Genomic DNA, 17,902 nt, shown 5'->3' on the forward strand with positions numbered 1-17,902 from the left:
AATTGGAGGTTCACCTGCAAGACAATATAAATTGCTACAAGAAACAATCATGTGTCACTGACAGATGCAGGGACAAATCCAGACACGATGAGCCTAAAAGAGACACAAGGGAAACTCAACAAGAGTTTCCCTTGTGTTCCCTTGTTTTTCTAATTTGTGTCTCCCTGTCTCCTCTGTCCATCTGGAATTAGTTTTGAAAGATATGTCTCAAGTACTCAGATGCATTTAGAGGAGAAAGGAGACAGGAGGAGCTATGATGAAGGATCAAAGGAGTGTCCTTTGCAGAAATGCTTACATTCAGTGTCTAAAAGAGGAATGATACACAAATGTAATATATAAACCATGGTGTGAGGAAGACCTAAACATCTGTTTCCATCTGTTTTAGTCTTTTAGGATAATCAGTGGCATTCTTTGTCTGTGTGTAGCTCTAAACATAAAAAAATGTGATAAAATTAAACTGTAGTTGAATTAAAAGAAAACAATTTATGATGCAGCTCTTGCAAAGATCACATTTAATTGAGCTTGTTGACTTGATGTCAGTTTTATTTATGTATTATTCACATTATTTTATTGTATAATGCCTTGGTGCCACTGGATTTTAGCATGTTTCACATTCATGCAGTTAGACAGATGGTTGGGGTCTGGTAAAGAAGTTGGGTGAAGCAGACAACTCCACAGGAAGAGTCTTTTATCTCTTCGATGACTCTGGGAGGTAGCAAGGGAGTGTGAACCTTAAGGTGTGAAACTCGCTTTTGCAACTTTGTACTTTTGTGTTACTCGCAGCAACAACTCCACCTCATTGTTAGTCCATTTAAAAAACTCGGTGCTTTTCCTCAACATTTTGCGTTTCAAACGTTTCAAAGAGCTGGAAAGTAAATAAGCGGCAGACAGAAATGAGGCAGGTCGAATCTTCTTGTTTTTCACGCATGCGCAGTACTGGAACATAAGTGTTTTCGGCCTTTCCAATGTGGACGGACAACTCTGTGAAAATGACTGAAAATGCTAGTGTGGACGCGGAGCGTTTTCAGATGAAAACGCCGCTTTCAAATCTATCCAGGCTAGTGTGGACGTAGACTACGCACAGTGTGGACGTAGCCTGATGGCCATGCTTGGCACAGTTAGGGACTCTGCTGATCGTGTGCCCCGCAATGATGCATTCCCTCACCAAGCTTGGTTCTGTTTGTTTTGATTAAAGAATGTTAGCTACCGCTCACTGCTTGTCTGCAGGCTTTATTAAATGGAAAACGTCCACAACACGCTGATGAGGAGTAAAGAAGAGAAGTAAAATCACTTAAAGTGACAAGAAAAACAGTGTATTTAAAATTCATTGAGACAACAAGGAGATGTAGACAGGGTTACAAAAGAGGAAAAGAAACATAAAGAAAAAAGAAAGCTCAAAAAACAAAACAAAGGCAAAACAAACATCTTATGATTTCAACATTCAAGAATCAGTGTTCAGCGACTGAAAGAAATAGGAGGATTAAGGATTACTAGAGAAACCAATCATAACACTGCTCTCTTTATCTCATTTAATGTATACTATCAGTATGCAAACCTGCTCCTTAAGAAACTGATCCATGGAAAACCATTGGAAAAGTATTCCTGTGTAGAATATTCAGGTTTCAAATGATTAAACGTGAACTAGAAGTTTTCAGCAGATATCTCATGAAGACTATGATATAAATATTAGTCAAACAAATTACTTTAAGGACATATTAAAAGGAAATTGAGGAAGTAAAACTTTAAAGTCAAGGTGAGCAGACAGTTTTTTCTGCCACCTCAAGCAATCCAATCCAACTTTATTTATAAAGCACTTTAAAGCACAGCACAGGACCAAAGTGCTGTACAGTAAATACAGTGGCTTGCAAAAGTATTCGGCCCCCTTGAACTTTTCCACATTTTGTCACATTACAGCCACAAACATGAATCAATTTTATTGGAATTCCACGTGAAAGACCAATACAAAGTGTTGTACACGTGAGAAGTGGAACGAAAATCATACATGATTCCAAACATTTTTTTACAACTAAATAACTGAAAAGTGGGGTGTGCGTAATTACTCAGCCCCCTTTGGTCTGAGTGCAGTCAGTTGCCCATAGACGTTGCCTGATGAGCACTAATGACTAAATAGAGTGCACCTGTGTGTAATCTAATGTCAGTACAAATACAGCTGCTCTGTGACGGCCTCAGAGGTTGTCTAAGAGAATATTGGGAGCAACAACACCATGAAGTCCAAAGAACACACCAGACAGGTCAGGGATAAAGTTATTGAGAAATAATTTAAAGCAGGCTTAGGCTACAAAAAGATTTCCCAAGCCTTGAACATCCCACGGAGCACTGTTCAAGCGATCACTCAGAAATGGAAGGAGTATGGCACAACTGTAAACCTACCAAGACAAGGTCGTCCACCTAAACTCACAGGCCGAACAAGGAGAGCGCTGATCAGAAATGCAGCCAACAGGCCCATGGTGACTCTGGACGAGCTGCAGAGATCTACAGCTCAGGTGGGGGAATCTGTCCATAGGACAACTATTAGTCGTGCACTGCACAAAGTTGGCCTTTATGGAAGAGTGGCAAGAAGAAAGCCATTGTTAACAGAAAACCATAAGAAGTCCCGTTTGCAGTTTGCCACAAGCCATGTGGGGGACACAGCAAACATGTGGAAGAAGGTGCTCTGGTCAGATGAGACCAAAATGGAACTTTTTGGCCAAAATGCAAAACGCTATGTGTGGCGGAAAACTAACACTGCACATCACTCTGAACACACCATCCCCACTGTCAAATATGGTGGTGGCAGCATCATGCTCTGGGGGTGCTTCTCTTCAGCAGGGACAGGGAAGCTGGTCAGAGTCGATGGGAAGATGGATGGAGCCAAATACAGGGCAATCTTGGAAGAAAACCTCTTGGAGTCTGCAAAAGACTTGAGACTGGGGCGGAGGTTCACCTTCCAGCAGGACAACGACCCTAAACATAAAGCCAGGGCAACAATGTAATGGTTTAAAACAAAACATATCCATGTGTTAGAATGGCCCAGTCAAAGTCCAGATCTAAATCCAATCGAGAATCTGTGGCAAGATCTGAAAACTGCTGTTCACAAACGCTGTCCATCTAATCTGACTGAGCTGGAGCTGTTTTGCAAAGAAGAATGGGCAAAGATTTCAGTCTGTAGATGTGCAAAGCTGGTAGAGACATACCCTAAAAGACTGGCAGCTGTAATTGCAGCAAAAGGTGGTTCTACAAAGTATTGACTCAGGGGGCTGAATAATTACGCACACCCCACTTTTCAGTTATTTATTTGTAAAAAATGTTTGGAATCATGTATGATTTTCGTTCCACTTCTCACGTGTACACCACTTTGTATTGGTCTTTCACATGGAATTCCAATAAAATTGATTCATGTTTGTGGCTGTAATGTGACAAAATGTGGAAAAGTTCAAGGGGGCCAAATACTTTTGCAAGCCACTGTAAGATAAGGACAATAGAATAAAAAAAACAGCAAAAACTAAAACATATAATACATAAAAATTAAAACAGCCCTTCATTAAAAAAAACAAGATAAAACAGCATAGAATCAACTAAAACAAGTACAATAAAAATAAAAATAAAACCAACATCTCACAAGGAGTCAAAGGCCGGGGTGAAGAGATGGGTTTTCAGAAGTAATTTAAAAACAGGTAGAGAAGAGCCCTGTCTAATCTCTAAAGGCAGATTGTTCAACAGGTTTGGAGCTGCTACAGCAAAAGCACGATCTCCGCTAAGTTTACGCTCAGTACTGGGTACATTCAGGAACAGCCGATCAGCTGACCTGAGAGAGCAGGTAGGCGTATAAGGCTGTAGCAGCTCAGCGAGATAAGATGGGACTAGGCCATGGATTGCTTTAAAAGCAAATAAAAGAATTTTAAAATGAATCCTAAAAACAATTAGCAGCCAGTGAAGTGAAGCTAAAATAGGGGAAAAGTGCTCAAACTTTCGATTGCCAGTTAAAAGATGAGCTGCAGCATTTTCCACCCTCTGTAAATGAGTAACGTATGAAGCACTGACCCCTATATAAAGTGCATTACAGTAATCCAGCCAAATGCTAACAAAGGTGTGGATAACTGTCTCAAAGTGCTGCCATGAAAGAATTGGCTTTATTTTAGCAAACTGCCTGAGTTGAAAGAAGCTAGATTTTATGACTGCCTTAATCTGACTGTCAAGCTTCAGTTCAGAGTCCACTTTGACTCCCAGGTTTGTGACAGTTGGCTTATTATACTGGGCCAACGTGTCTAAATGCACACTGGGGGTCTCAGTGGGACTACCAAAAACCATCACCTCAGTCTTTTTGTCATTGAATTTTAAAAAGTTAAGAGACATTCAAGCCTTAATGCCATCAAGACACTGAAGTAATGGCTTTATGGAATATGTGCCTTTTTTCTTTAGAGGAAAATAGATCTGACAGTCATCGGCACACAGGTGAAATGCAATGCTGTGCTTTCTCAGTATAAAACCAAGAGGAGGCAGATACAAAGAAAAGAGGAGGGGGCCTAGAACTAAGCCCTGTGGAACACGACACAAGAGAAGAGCGGAGGACAACACATAGTCACAGAGACTGACACAAAAAGTTCACCCCGCCAAGTAGGACCTGAACAAACAGGGTCCTGTTTGTGGACTTTAGTTCGGCTTTTAATACCATTGTGCCTGAACTTCACTTCTGCAAACTCTCCCAACTCAGCGTATCACCACACAGCAAAATCTCCAGTGTTAATTCAACTCCTATAGTGTTAAAGTTAACACTTTTCCAGTGTTTATATAATTCTCACTGGTTTAGAGTTAAAGTAACACTTTGCAAAGTGTTATTATTTTAACTCCATTGTAGTGTTAAAAATATAACACCCATAGTGTTAAAATTTCACTCTGTATGGTGTGAAGTGTCTTCACTCAGAGTGTAACTACCTAACATTTATAGTGTTGTTTTAGGACACTGATAAGTGTTCACTTTTACACTGGCTTGGGTTAACTCTTTTCACTGAGGGTGTTACTACACAACAACTATGGTGTTATTCATGACACTTTTAAGTGTTTATTTTCACACTGGATTGTGTTGACTGTTTTCACTTAGAGTGTTATTCTGTAACTTTTACAGTGTTATTTTGGCACTTTAAAGTGACATATATGAGCTTTTAAATACTAGTCTGTATTAATTGTCTGAATACAAAAATGCATTAAAGTGCAATTACTGTATGACTACTGTGTTACATTCAGTGAAAATCCTTGTTAAGTCCCTTTACAGGATAAAAGGAGAAAACATAAAATTGGTCACATAAGCATTTTAATAAATATTAAATTCCAAGCACCATACAGCATACGTTCACAACAAAAATAATGGCACAATGTACAGACCATCATCATCACCATAAGCACTTTGCAAATCAAAGGGCTTGTATATTTCAATACAGTCTGCTTTAACAACATCTTGTAATCTGTCAAAATCAGCTTGAAATGACTCTGAGGGTTCTGCATCACCACTTTGACAACAATCTTCATCATGAACACTATTTAAATGTTTTTTTAAACCAGAATATGTAGTGAACTGACGGCTGCAACCATCTTGTGAACAAGCCAACTTAAATTTGGTGCTTGGATAAAAACTGTGACCTAGTCGCAAATGACTTATCAAAGCCTGACTGGTGCTATGCAGAGTTTGACAGATAAAACATTTAAACATGGTTCTCATTCAATATTTTGGCACGCAACTCACGAACACGTGGTGACTCATCTGTTGAGGTGGCATCAATGTTGAATATGGTGGTCTGCACAAAACTGTAGAGATGAACCAGTGACTCGTCGTAAGATAAGTTGAACACGTAGTGGGATTTGAAAAGTTCATCAAAAGCACTGAGTGAGCTGGTGGCTTGGCAGGGGATGAGCTGTTTGTCCACTGCGATGTAGAAGGTGTCAATGCTGTTCTGGGTTCGACCAACAGCGAGGATGTATGGTTGTTTACCATCTCTTGCTTGCAAGTGTTCATCAATGCTGCAGCATGACTAAAAACAAATGAGATATTGACATATAGGCCTAGCTTATACTTGCTGAGTATGAACCATTCATTCAGTTTGACATTATGTGCCTTGCTAACTTATTACAAAATACTAAGACACATACTTCATGGAGAGGAAAACTAAAAAGTGCAAAAACTGAAAAAGTGTTTTGTAGGATTTTAAAAAGTGAGACAACATATTTACCTTGTGAAAGTGCACCATTTTGTGTGCTGCATCAGTTGGACTTATTTTGGTTCTCCTCTTTCGTCCAGCTGTGGGTGGCAAAAGTTGAAGGAGTAGCAGCAGAGAGGCCATGTCACTGTCCCAGTCTGTGTATGGTTGAATTTATAAAACAATTTCAAAATGACAGGTAAAAATAAATATTATTAAAATCAAACAAGCATGGTGCGACGCCTACCATTTGCATCACTCTCTGTTGGTTTCTCAGCAGCTTTTATCAAACGACACAGGTCAGTTGACTGAGTCAGCTGTTTGGCTTCTTTAATAACCTTTGGCTTGAATGACATGTCCCACTTCTCAAGCAACTTGGTGGCTGTTTCAGCACCAAACAGCAGCAGGAAGTCTTGATTGACCTGTTCATCATACACACAGGACATAAAGACAGTGCTCAACATTGTTTACATTGCAATGTGATTTTGACCAATATGGAATATAGCCTGACTGGGATGACCAATGATCACATCTTTTACTGTTGCCATCCACATCAGCAAAACAAAAAAAAAAGGATTAACAGTTGAAAATATCAAGTGATTTGACTTACTAGTCCTTTGACATCCAAAAAGCGTGGAAATGTTTTGAAGACATCTGCAGTTCTTTGTGGATCATGCACCAGATCCTGGCGATGTTGGAACGTCATTTTCATCTTCTGAAATACACTTGCTTCATCAGGAGAGTGAACAAGAAATGAGATGGCCTCCTTGCAGGCATCTCCATCAAGTTGCTGAGGCAATGTGGTTGCTAACCTCCTGCGCTTAGGCCCTTGTTCGTGATGCACTGGGACTTCCTTCACTGGCCGTTTGGTTGTAGACCTGGACATGGTTTTGAGGCGCCACGCTACATATCCAGTGCCTTTCACTCCGTCGTAGAAATGCTCCTGTCACATTTAAACATAGATGAAAAATAAACATCAAATGCGATCTTACAGACTTTGCAGATTCAGCAAAAAGAAACCCAAGGACTATTATCATGTAACAGGTGCAATACATGTTAAACAACATCCACAATTTCAATACAGTTTTATGACAATAGTTATTACGAAAGAGGAATTAAGATTTTTCTTTTAAATCATTTAGCTGATGTAATTATTCCATGATGAAAACTAAATAATGTGCTGTTTTACAATCACTGCATGACTTACATAGCCGTTTGGAGAAAATGGATCCTTCAATGAGGGAAAGAGTGTAATTATTCCAAGGGCATATTTCTCCTTTTGCTTACGGGAGGGAATTCTGCTATAGAGGAAATACAATTGACAATGTTAAATCAGAAGTATGTGTCTTTACTGCAGTATACATTACAAGAATATTCCATATGGCCCATCTTTACTTTTTTATTAGGTACTATTACTCTTACCCATGTCTCTCAGTCATATCACTTGCCAATATGTTAACAAGCTGCCGCCGGGTGCGGTGGCTCAGTGAATTTTCGGCATTGTATTCTTCAAGAATTTCCTCTCCACCAGGTTTCCTAGTCAAGGCATTTTTAACCATCTGCTCATATAAAAGGGAAAATAATAACAATAAAAACTTGTTTGTCAGTAAAGGTGAAAGTTTAGAGGAATGTCAACAAACCTGTGAAAGACATATCTAGCAAGAAGCACTAACTTCTACTAACATTTTTTCATACAGGGCAAGTTGGGAACCACCATGTTTTGAATTTCAATTTGTATAACAATCTACAGTATAAATGGTGTCAACTCAAAAATACAAAAGACATTTTCTGTTCTCAATTACCTCTTTTGCAGCCTCTGACACAGAAACATTTGGTGCAGAACTGTCTTTGCTGGATCTACTGCGGCCTGCAGGAATGCCCTTTTCCCTGAGGTCACTGTCACTTGATGAAAGTGATATAGTGTCCGTGAGGGAAGATAATGTATCCGAGGAGGATGGTGTGGAATGAGCTAAAGGACAAAAATCTTTGGGAGAGATGATTTGGTTAACTTTCTTTAGGCTACTCCACAATGCCATTAATAACACAATTTCAATGTTCATGTTCAGACAACATTCTATACAAATATGACCCAGCCCTGTCCACTGTCATGTATATTGCATGAAGACAGGTCAATGTCATCTGCATCAAGAGCAAAAGAACTTGGCTCTACATTGAGTGGGCTATACTCTGAAAATTTAAGTTATGATAACATTTACCTTCATCTGAAATCTTTTCACGTATTGTCAGGCATAGGTCTGGTTGGGCCTCCAGTAACTCCAGAAAAATGTCTTCTTCGACAGCTGTGTCAGTTTCATCGAAAATATCAAGGTCAGCAGCATCCGGAAGTCCAAACTTGGTTTTGGCTTTACAAAAAGATAAGCATAATGTCACCTAAAACGCCTGAAAAACTTTTTTAAAAACTAATTTTGACTTTTTTATTTAGCTAATATTTATTAACAGCTGTTTTACCTGTCTTTAAAATGGTTAAATTAGACAGGTCTGCAGCAACAATATAGGCCTAGGCCTACTGCTCTGTACTGTTTTTAATGTCACACATTAAAATAAAATGTGTTAACATTTAATTCGTTTTTTAAATAGATGAGATGCAAACATGATGAACTGATACATGTGCAACAAATTTTGTTCTGCCAGGTTATCTTACCTTCACTGATGAATTCTAGATAAGTGAATCCTGCGTGCAATTTAATGTACTTCTTTACATTGAGGTATTTCACTTTCAGCAACATGTCTTACAACAGCACCTGGTGGAGAGAAGGGGGCACAGAATATTTTTTACCATATATTTAAACCATAGCTTAAGTGGCAACAAATCCGGACAACTTTAAGAAAATATTAGGCTATACATTGTGTGATGATCTGTGAAGGGGTGACAGACCACTTCAACCTCAGGAACATAATTTGGCTTCCCCCTGCGCACTAAAATAGCTGAACTTGGGTACACAGAAATAGCATCCAATGAATTATCCACCCATCCACATGTTTATAAGACGACAACGGCGATCTTCCCGTCTGCACGCAGGCTAGATACTTAGTTCTGCTATGTTGCGAGTAAATCGCTGTAGCCTACTTGGGGAAAAGCATCTCTGTTTAAACCATGTCAGGATGATAATCCACATAAAATTTCCTGTTGAACGCACACCTGCCTTCATCACGCTTTCACTTATGACAACAAATATCCCTTATACTGTAAATTAATGAGTGCAAGTCTTACATTTATATCGGGAGTTTCTGACACATGCACAGCCGTCTGGCTAGTTGCTACTTTGTGGTGGTTGTTTTGTGACACGACATGCTAGGATTATCAGTGGAGGCGACGTCAACGACCCTCAGTCGTTATACCGCTTTGTCTTAAACACTGGATGGTAGCCTATTTCACTAAAACTGTAGAAAAGGGGAAAATGTTCCCTTAGATTAGGCCTACTACAACATGTATGATATATCCTAACCGTTAGCAAGCAATCCATGCACAAACGCAGCGCGCCTTGCTTGGTCACTAACATCTAACAGAATTCCATAACCCCTGCCACTTCAAAGATTTGTAGGCTAGGCTACTGCTAAACTCGCTGGTAGCACGTGTAATTAGCCTATCTTGACGCTTTCCAAAACTTGACTTGAACGTCTCCATGTGATTGTTTAGTTCACTTTTAAATAGGATATTTCTGAGGCGAATGTTCGCTTCCCTTAAAAGCAGTGGGCTAAACGCATTTGTCTTAGCTGCCAGCTAGGCTACCACAAATTCAAATTTTAACATTACATTTAACATATCCAGAGGATAGCTAACTCCTCCCTCGTTTCATTTAATAAGCATTGAACACTGGAAAGCATTTCTCTTATGACATTAGAACTAACTAGAATTGAGAATTATATTAAGCACGCATTTATTTTCGCTGCAATATTAACTTGTTATAGAAGATAGTTTAGCTACCTAAGCTAACGAATCCCATCTCTTACCGCAGATGAATACACTCCACATTAGGAAAATATTGCATGCTTCTGATAAATAATGTTATAGGCTAGTTAGTTACAATATTTAATAATGATAAAATAACATAGGTCTTGTTGTATAGTTCTTACCTGAACAACCTCCTCGATCTTGACAGCAAACTTCTGGCGGACTCCTCATGCCCATGAGCGCGAAAAACCCGGATGTGGAAATCAACTCCAAATGAGTGTTATAGTATTGACTCTTTGAAATAACTCCGGCTACAGAGCTTTTTCAGCACCGTTAGTGTTACTGTAACTCTCAAACCAACACTTTTCAACTCGAAATTTTTAACACCAGTAATTTTAACTCACATCAACACTTCGGATTTTGCTGTGCAGCTACCTGTCAGTGGATCACCAGCTTCTTGAATGACAGGAAGCAGCAAGTGAGGCTGGTGGAGCTCACCTCTGAAACTCGGTCCCTCAGTATTGGTGCCCCACAAGGATGTGTCCTCTCACCACTGTGTTCTCCCTCTACATTACTGATTGCACCTCCAAGAATTCGGCTGTTAAACTCCTGAAGTTTGCAGATGACACCACCGTCATTGGCCTCATTCAGGATGGTGATGAGTCTGCATACCGGCAGGAAAAGAAGCAGCTGGTACTCTGGTGCAGTCAGCACAATCTAGGACTGAACATGCTTAAGACTGGAGAGATGACAGTGGACTGGAGATCTTCAAGTTCCTGGGTACCACCATCTCCCAGGACCTGAAGTAGGAGACCAATATCTCCTCCATCCTCAAAAAGACCCAGCAGAGGATGTACTTCCTGGGGAAGTACAGTCTTCCACAGGAGCTGCTGATCCAGTTCTACACAGTGGTCATTGAGTCTGTCCTGTGCTCCTCCATCACAGTTTAGTATGGTGCAACCACTAAAGAGGACAGGTGCAGACTGCAGTGGACTGTACAAGCAGCAGAAAAGATCATCGGCGCCCCCCTGCCCTCCACCCAGGACCTGTACCTCTCAAGGACCAGGAAACGGGCAGGGAAAATCCCTGCAGATCCCTCACACCCTGGACACAGACTTTTTGACCTGCCGCTCTCTGGCAGACGGTATAGAAGCCTGCAGACCAGGACCACCCGACACAGGAACAGTTTCTTTCCCCTCACCATCTCCCTCCTAAACAGTTGAACTGTCACACTACTCACACTGCTAGACAGCAACTGCACCTTATGTACATTCTGTGGTATTTATTCACTTCTGTCATCCTGTATTTTCTGTATAAAAGATTTAGATTGGTTATTTACGGTTGGTTTAAACACCTTTGTGTATGTATGTGCATGTGTACATGAAAATCTCTCTCTCTCTTTCTCTCAGGCCTGTAATTTGCAAGAATTGTAGGATCAAGAGCAGGTTTTTTAATCAGGGGTTTGACTACAGCATGTTTAAAATCTTTAGGGACTACACCTGACATCAAACTGTGGTTTACCAGCTCGAGAAGCAAAGGTCAAACTGTTGGTAACACCTCTTTTAAGAGTCGAGCAGGGACAGCATGGGTTGTGACAGTTTGACAGAATACTGTCAGATACGTGTTTTCTTTTGGCATCTTTTACAGTTTTTTGATATTGACGTAAACAATCCTTTAGCATCTGGAATGACACTTGTAGTTTGTCCTTTTTCCATTTGCGCTCAGCTCAATGGCACTCACGCCTGACAGCTCAGGTCATGTCATTCAGGGCTCAGATTTTGGTGTTGAATGGAGCAGTGGATTTTACAGTTCTGGTTAAAAACTGTTGAAAACTGCTCAGCAGTGGAGGAGTTAAAAATGCGACAGTGCCAAGCAGCAGTGTGAGGTTTAACTGAGGTACGGGCAAGAGGAACTTCAAACATCACAGTACTATCGTCAGAAAACAGAGGATCACAAATCTCTACGTTAAAAACAGAAAAACCAAGAGATAAAACAAGATCAAGCGTGTGTCCACGTTTATATGTGGGACCGGTCACACATTGCACCAGATTAAAAGAGTCAACAAGGTTTAAAAAGCCCTTTGCCATGGGCATATCAAGCAGTGAGAGCTCACCTGAGACAGCCCTGAGAATGAAGAAGTATATCAGAAATGTTTCCATTTCTAAAGCAGCGTCTTTCACTCTGACTTTTCCTTTACTGATACCAGTACATGAATGTTAATTTCAATATATGGTGTCATAAGGAAGTAACTTTTTTATTTTGAAAGGTTTAACTTCCTGAACTTGTTAATCTTCAACACCGTTTTCTACTGGATGTTTATCCCCTCATTTTCTTTTTGCCATGCACAGGAAACAAGTAATCAAAAATCAAATAAATAAATAAATAACCTGTTTCAGTAAATGTTGTCCTTTCTGTTTATCTTAGGTAAGTATTATGTTTGCCATGAAAAACAACATTTAATAGTAGTACTAGGAGTAGTAAAAATAACTAATATTCTATAAAAGTTGGATACTGTGTAAAATATGAATCACAACAAAATGTAATGAGGTGCAAATCATCATTTGCACCATTTAAATTATGATTAAAAAATAAGTTCATTTTGAATTTGATGGCAGCAACACATCTCAGAAGAGTTTTGGCCGTCTTTAACAACAGTCTGTAAACATCTGTGAAGTGAGAAGACCAGATGTTGCACTTTCTGGAGGGGAATGTTACCTCATGTTTTCTGATATAAGATTCTAGCTGCTCAAGAGACCTGGGTCTTCACAACACTTCAAATTCATACTTCACAACACCCAAACGTTTTTTCAGTTGGTGATATATGAAGTTGTGTTATTATACAGTAATAACTGCCGTATGAGCCTGTATGTTCCTCTAAAACATGTTTACACCTTTTAGCATTCATGAAGCCAGCTTTCCACTTTGCCTTAGTCCTTTTTTAATGTGCTTTGGCCCAGAGAAGAAGGCAGTTTTACTGGAAGATGTTCAGCAATTTGCAGTCACAGTTTTTTTTTTTTTTTTCAAATTGATTGACCTCTGCCCATCGTAACTTTAGAAAAGTCTGCCTCTCTAAGATGCTGTTTTTATACTGAGTAATGTTACTGAATGTGGTACTGCTTAGCTCTTCAACATTTGCCCCTGTCCCAGATTTTGAGGTATTCAATGGAGCTAGATTTGCAAACGTGTGACATGAAACTACTTGGAAGATTTAGTCAGAAGCCTCTCAGCAGTGTTGAAAATTCAACAACCTGTAGACGTCCCAGGGAGTTTTTGCTTAGACCAATGAACAGTGAATTAAATACATGAATAACAATCTCCAGTTAAAAGTGTAAAACAATGGGACTTAACTTGGCAGTATTTCTTAAGTGATAAAAATAAGACTGAACCAGATTTTGAATAAAACATCCAAACTGAGAGCAGAGTCAAAAGTTATCCCAGGGACGTTACTGAGAGACGATTTAGCAAAACATTACAATGAGACCAGGAGCTTTCATTACCTTAGGCATAAATCTGTCAGGGGGAGAAACAAGGACTTCAGTTTTTTGTTCATTCAAACTGGAGGAAGTTTTCAGTCGTCCAACTTTTATTGGAGTCTGAGTTCCTAAATGACTGTAACCGCTGAATCGGCATTCAACATAATCATTCTACAGCAACTAATAGAAAAACTCAGACACTTGCAAATTAAAACTTTAACTTGTAGGTTCCAGGAGTAACACGTTTTCCTGAATGTGGAAAAGACCAAAGAGATTATGACATATTTCAGGAGAAGTCATCCCCAGCATCCTCCACTGAACATCAACTGTGCTGCTGTGACCAAGAAGGCCTAATCTCTCCTCCACTCTACTAAACTGTTGAATAGCTCATGAGGCTGTCAGAAGACTGAACTCTTTACTACCTCCCCCCTATACCACCTACCCTCCAAACACTCCAAGCGCACGCCAGGGGCGATTTTAGCCCATTTTTGGGGGTGCTTCAGCACCCCCAAAATGAATCAAAGCACCCCCAAAGATTTCTTACTTTTTTTTGACAATATTTGCTGTTTGTGTGACACACTACTAAAAATATAAAAAGCATACAGTACTTGGTTGAGACGGAACATTTTAACAACAAAAGTATAGATAACCCCTCCCCCTCCCAAAATGGTTTGTTCCAGCTCCCCCCCCCACTCTGGCTCTAGGGTCGTTGCTGCCAGAGCGATGGTAGCTGAGACGCAGCGGAGCGGAGGTGGAGTGCCTGGATTAAAACAGGACATATTAGCAGCATTTAACCTTCAGTTACTCTTTATGTAGTTAGATAGGAGTCATGTTTCTTTTTAGCTGAAAAACCTTACACCCAGGTAACCTGCAGTGTTGAAAACGTGTTTTCCAATGATGTTTGCTACCCTACAATCCGTCCTACTCTGTAGTAAATTCAGCGACATTTGACCGTCCTGTTGCTCCCATTGAAATGTATACAGCCTATTTAAAATCTAAAACTTAAAATTGTCCGTAGCCTGCTGTTGTTACCACCATCCTGTTTGAAATGGATACTAACTAGCTAACTGACTGAATGCCCATTAACCTTATAACTCTTGTTGTGTGTGTGTGTGTGTGTGTGTGTGTGTGTACAGAGAGACAGCCAGGTTGATAATGGATATAAGGATGGATTGTCAGTCCAAAGAGGGAGAGAGTAAAGAGGGGAACGTGTGGAGAAAGTACTAGGTCAGGAAGAACCAGGTAAGAAAACAGACAGGGAACAGTGACAGGCAAAACAGAAACTGTTAAACTGGCAAAGAGAAAAAACCTGATTTTACTCATACAGTCTGGAAGTTTTGTCCTCGCTATATTAAAGCTGCTATACAGAATCTGCAAAACAAACTGGGTTGAAACATTTTTGACCCTCTTTAACAACATTCCAACATAACATTATCATTGATTGGGGAGATTAAAATTAATGATATATTTTTATGTGGTTCAGCCACAACTCTACTAAAACCTCAGCCAGTAATAGGTAGGCCAACTTTTGGACTGTCCAGTTTGACTGCCGCATACAGACTTATGCGGCAGAGAAACACTTATCAGTGTTTCTCAAACTTTTTACAGCGTGTACCACCTGAGAAAAATGTCAAGCTCTCCCAAGTACCACTATGAAAGCATGAAACTCATAAATCTTACAACACAAAATTAGTATTATTAAATTAGTTAAATTAGTATCTGCAGTAAAGATTTTTTCATACATTGTATACATTCTACCACAGGCAAAGTTGCCTCCATTTGCCTCCATTTTTATAGTTTTTTATTAATATTTCACCCACCCACGACTGCAGACCTGCTGATGGTTCCAACACCATCATTAAGTTTGCAGATGACACCACGGTGATTGGCCTCATCAGTGACAACGACGAGGCCGCCTACAGGGAGGAGGTGGATCGTCTGGCTGAGTGGTGCGACACAAACAACCTGCTGCTTAACACTGAGAAGACTAAGGAGCTCATCGTGGACTACAGGAGGAATGCTGACCCACATCCACCTATCCACATTAAGGGGATGGCTGTGGAGCATGTGAGCAGCTTCAAGTTCCTGGGAGTCCACATCTCCGAGGATCTCACCTGGACGACCAACTGCTCCAAGCTGGTCAAGAAGGCTCACCAGCGCCTCTTCTTCTTGAGGACTCTGAGGAAGAACCACCTGTCCTCAGACATCCTGGTGAACTTCTATCGCTGCACCATCGAGAGCATCCTGACCAACTGCAGAGGGTCGTGAAAACTGCCCAGCGCATCGCCGGAGCACCACTTCCTGCCATAAAGGACATCTACAGGAAGCGGTGTCTGAAAAGGGCTGGGAAAATCATCAGAGACCCCAGTCACCCATCACATAGACTCTTCACCCTCCTGCCCTCTGGGAGGCGCTACAGGAGCCTCCGGACTAAGACCACCAGGTACCGGAACAGCTTCTTCCCCACAGCTGTCAGACTCCTGAACTCTGCCTCCTGACATCTGACCCACGTTAAACTCATGGACTGAACATACACACACCCACAACCACTAGCACTTTACCACTACTGTATAGTTCTGTGTAGATAATCATTCTGTACATACGATAATTTTTAATCCCACAACTGTTTATAACTTACATAGTTCACATTTCTGTATAACTGTATATCTCAGATTTCTGTATAGTTTTTATTTCATATTTATATCCTGTTCATAGCCTGTACATAGCTTGTACTCACTACAGCCTGTACATACTTATAGTTATAGAATATTCATAACATACTTCACACTGTGTACATTATAACATACCATAATAGACCCATTTCTGTAATATACTTACACATCTCTATTATTGCTAATATATATTGTAATATATCTATATCACGACTAAAGCACTTTCTGGATGGATGCAAACTGCATTTCGTTGCCCTGTACCTGTGACATGTGCAATGACAATAAAGTTGAATTCTATTCTATTCTATTCTAATAATTTATTCTGTTTTGGGAGTGTTTTTTATGTATCTGTATTATATTATACATACACATTAAAAGTGAATCTCTGTCCAAAACATGCACTCAGTTTACTTCTTACTCACTATGAGCATCATTTAAATAACCTTTATCAGATTTGATGGTTTTGTTACAGACTTCTCAAAAAAGTGTTTTGCTTTTCTTTCACAGATGTGGGGATTAAATTGTGTTAAAATGTACCAAACGGTGATGTCATGTTTTGTGACGAGGACCCAGGCACAGAGAGACTTGATGAATTTAAGAATCTTATGATTTAATAAAGAAATTTGCAGACTTGCACAGAGATGGTAAAATTATGATGACTGATAGCGGAGATGAAGACAACAGACGATGAGGACAGGGAGGAACAGGGGTTTAAATGCACCAAGGAGACAGTCAGAGGGAACTCGGTACAACTGGAGACATTTAAGGATGCAGGGACTGACAGAGACGGGGAAGAAGTCTCATCGTGACGTGTAAAGTTTATCTTGCCTGGCTGGGCAGCTCTCTGGGTGCTCAGCACCCCCAAAGCTCTGATCCTAGAATCGCCCCTGGCGCACGCTACATTTTGGAGTCAACTTGAAAGAAAGGCAGAAATTAAATGTAAAAGTAAAATCAGAGGTCAACCGCCAATGTGCACGTTGGTGTTTTCCCCGAGGGATGAGAGAGAAATGAGATCATTTAAATAATCACAGACGTGCAAGATTGCAAAAACAAACAATGCAATGACAAAGTGAACATACTACATATGATGCAAGGAGGACTCAGACAAACAGTCGCCAAAATCCATAAGTAAGTTGTTTTAATACAGATGATCAACTTCCTGGTTCAAGTTTATACCCTTTACTGTTTTTGTTTGATTAAAAATAAGTATGATATCTGGTCATATTGCAATATGTGATGAAAACTGTTATGTCTGTAAAAACAGAGAGAAAAGTCAGAGGTTGCAGCACTCCGTGGAGCACTATTAAAGTGATCACTCCCAAACTAAGCAAATACACACAAAGTAAGTAAGTAGTACTTTTCACAGATAAAAATCAGAAAGTGCTTCACAATACAAAGAATGAAAATACAACATAAAACAATGTAAATGTCAAGAGATTTATTCTAAAAGACACTTCTTCAGCTGAGAGTCTAAGGGTAGAAACACAGACACGCTGCAGTTTTTACTTGCAAGGGCGGTCACAGAGCACTCACACGAGAGAGGGGGCCCTGTGATCAGCGCTCTGTTACTGCTCTGGTCTTTATTTATATACAAAAGTAATACAATAGTGAATACGTCTGTTCATAGACAGAGGAATGTTAGTGCGTATGTATGTG

At 40.0% G+C, this 17,902-nt stretch overlaps 3 protein-coding genes and 1 long non-coding RNA gene across 5 annotated transcripts in view; 1 reads left to right on the plus strand and 3 right to left on the minus strand.

Annotated features, from left to right (window-relative positions):
• Positions 1-17,902, minus strand: part of LOC102080988 (carcinoembryonic antigen-related cell adhesion molecule 5) — a 100,733-nt gene that overhangs the window by 72,228 nt on the left and 10,603 nt on the right. The window contains exon 1 of one of the 2 annotated variants that reach the window (XM_025911651.1): positions 12,215-12,301. The exons of the other annotated variant lie outside the window; for it this stretch is intronic. Within the exon in view, the coding sequence (XP_025767436.1) occupies positions 12,215-12,260 (46 nt within the window). The 5' untranslated portion in view covers positions 12,261-12,301. Of the gene's footprint in view, positions 1-12,214; positions 12,302-17,902 lie in introns of those variants that run through there. 2 annotated transcript variants of the gene reach the window in all.
• LOC109194576 (carcinoembryonic antigen-related cell adhesion molecule 5) overlaps positions 1-17,902 on the minus strand; it is an 81,630-nt gene that overhangs the window by 8,056 nt on the left and 55,672 nt on the right. The window lies entirely within an intron of this gene.
• LOC109199857 (uncharacterized) lies at positions 7,754-10,522 on the minus strand. The gene is made up of 4 exons (XM_025911657.1): positions 10,284-10,522; positions 8,851-8,950; positions 8,405-8,551; positions 7,754-8,172 (listed from the first exon to the last, which is right to left on the minus strand). Exons 2-4 carry the CDS (start codon positions 8,933-8,935, stop codon positions 7,955-7,957), a joined length of 450 nt encoding a protein of 149 aa, XP_025767442.1. The 5' UTR covers positions 8,936-8,950; positions 10,284-10,522; the 3' UTR covers positions 7,754-7,954.
• On the plus strand, positions 14,380-15,465 carry LOC109199865 (uncharacterized). The gene is made up of 3 exons (XR_002060152.2): positions 14,380-14,437; positions 14,711-14,816; positions 15,407-15,465. It is a non-coding gene; the product is annotated as an uncharacterized LOC109199865 (long non-coding RNA).

The sequence above is a fragment of the Oreochromis niloticus genome, linkage group LG11, assembly GCF_001858045.2.
Source record: "Oreochromis niloticus isolate F11D_XX linkage group LG11, O_niloticus_UMD_NMBU, whole genome shotgun sequence".
Classification (NCBI taxonomy): Eukaryota; Metazoa; Chordata; class Actinopteri; order Cichliformes; family Cichlidae; genus Oreochromis; species Oreochromis niloticus.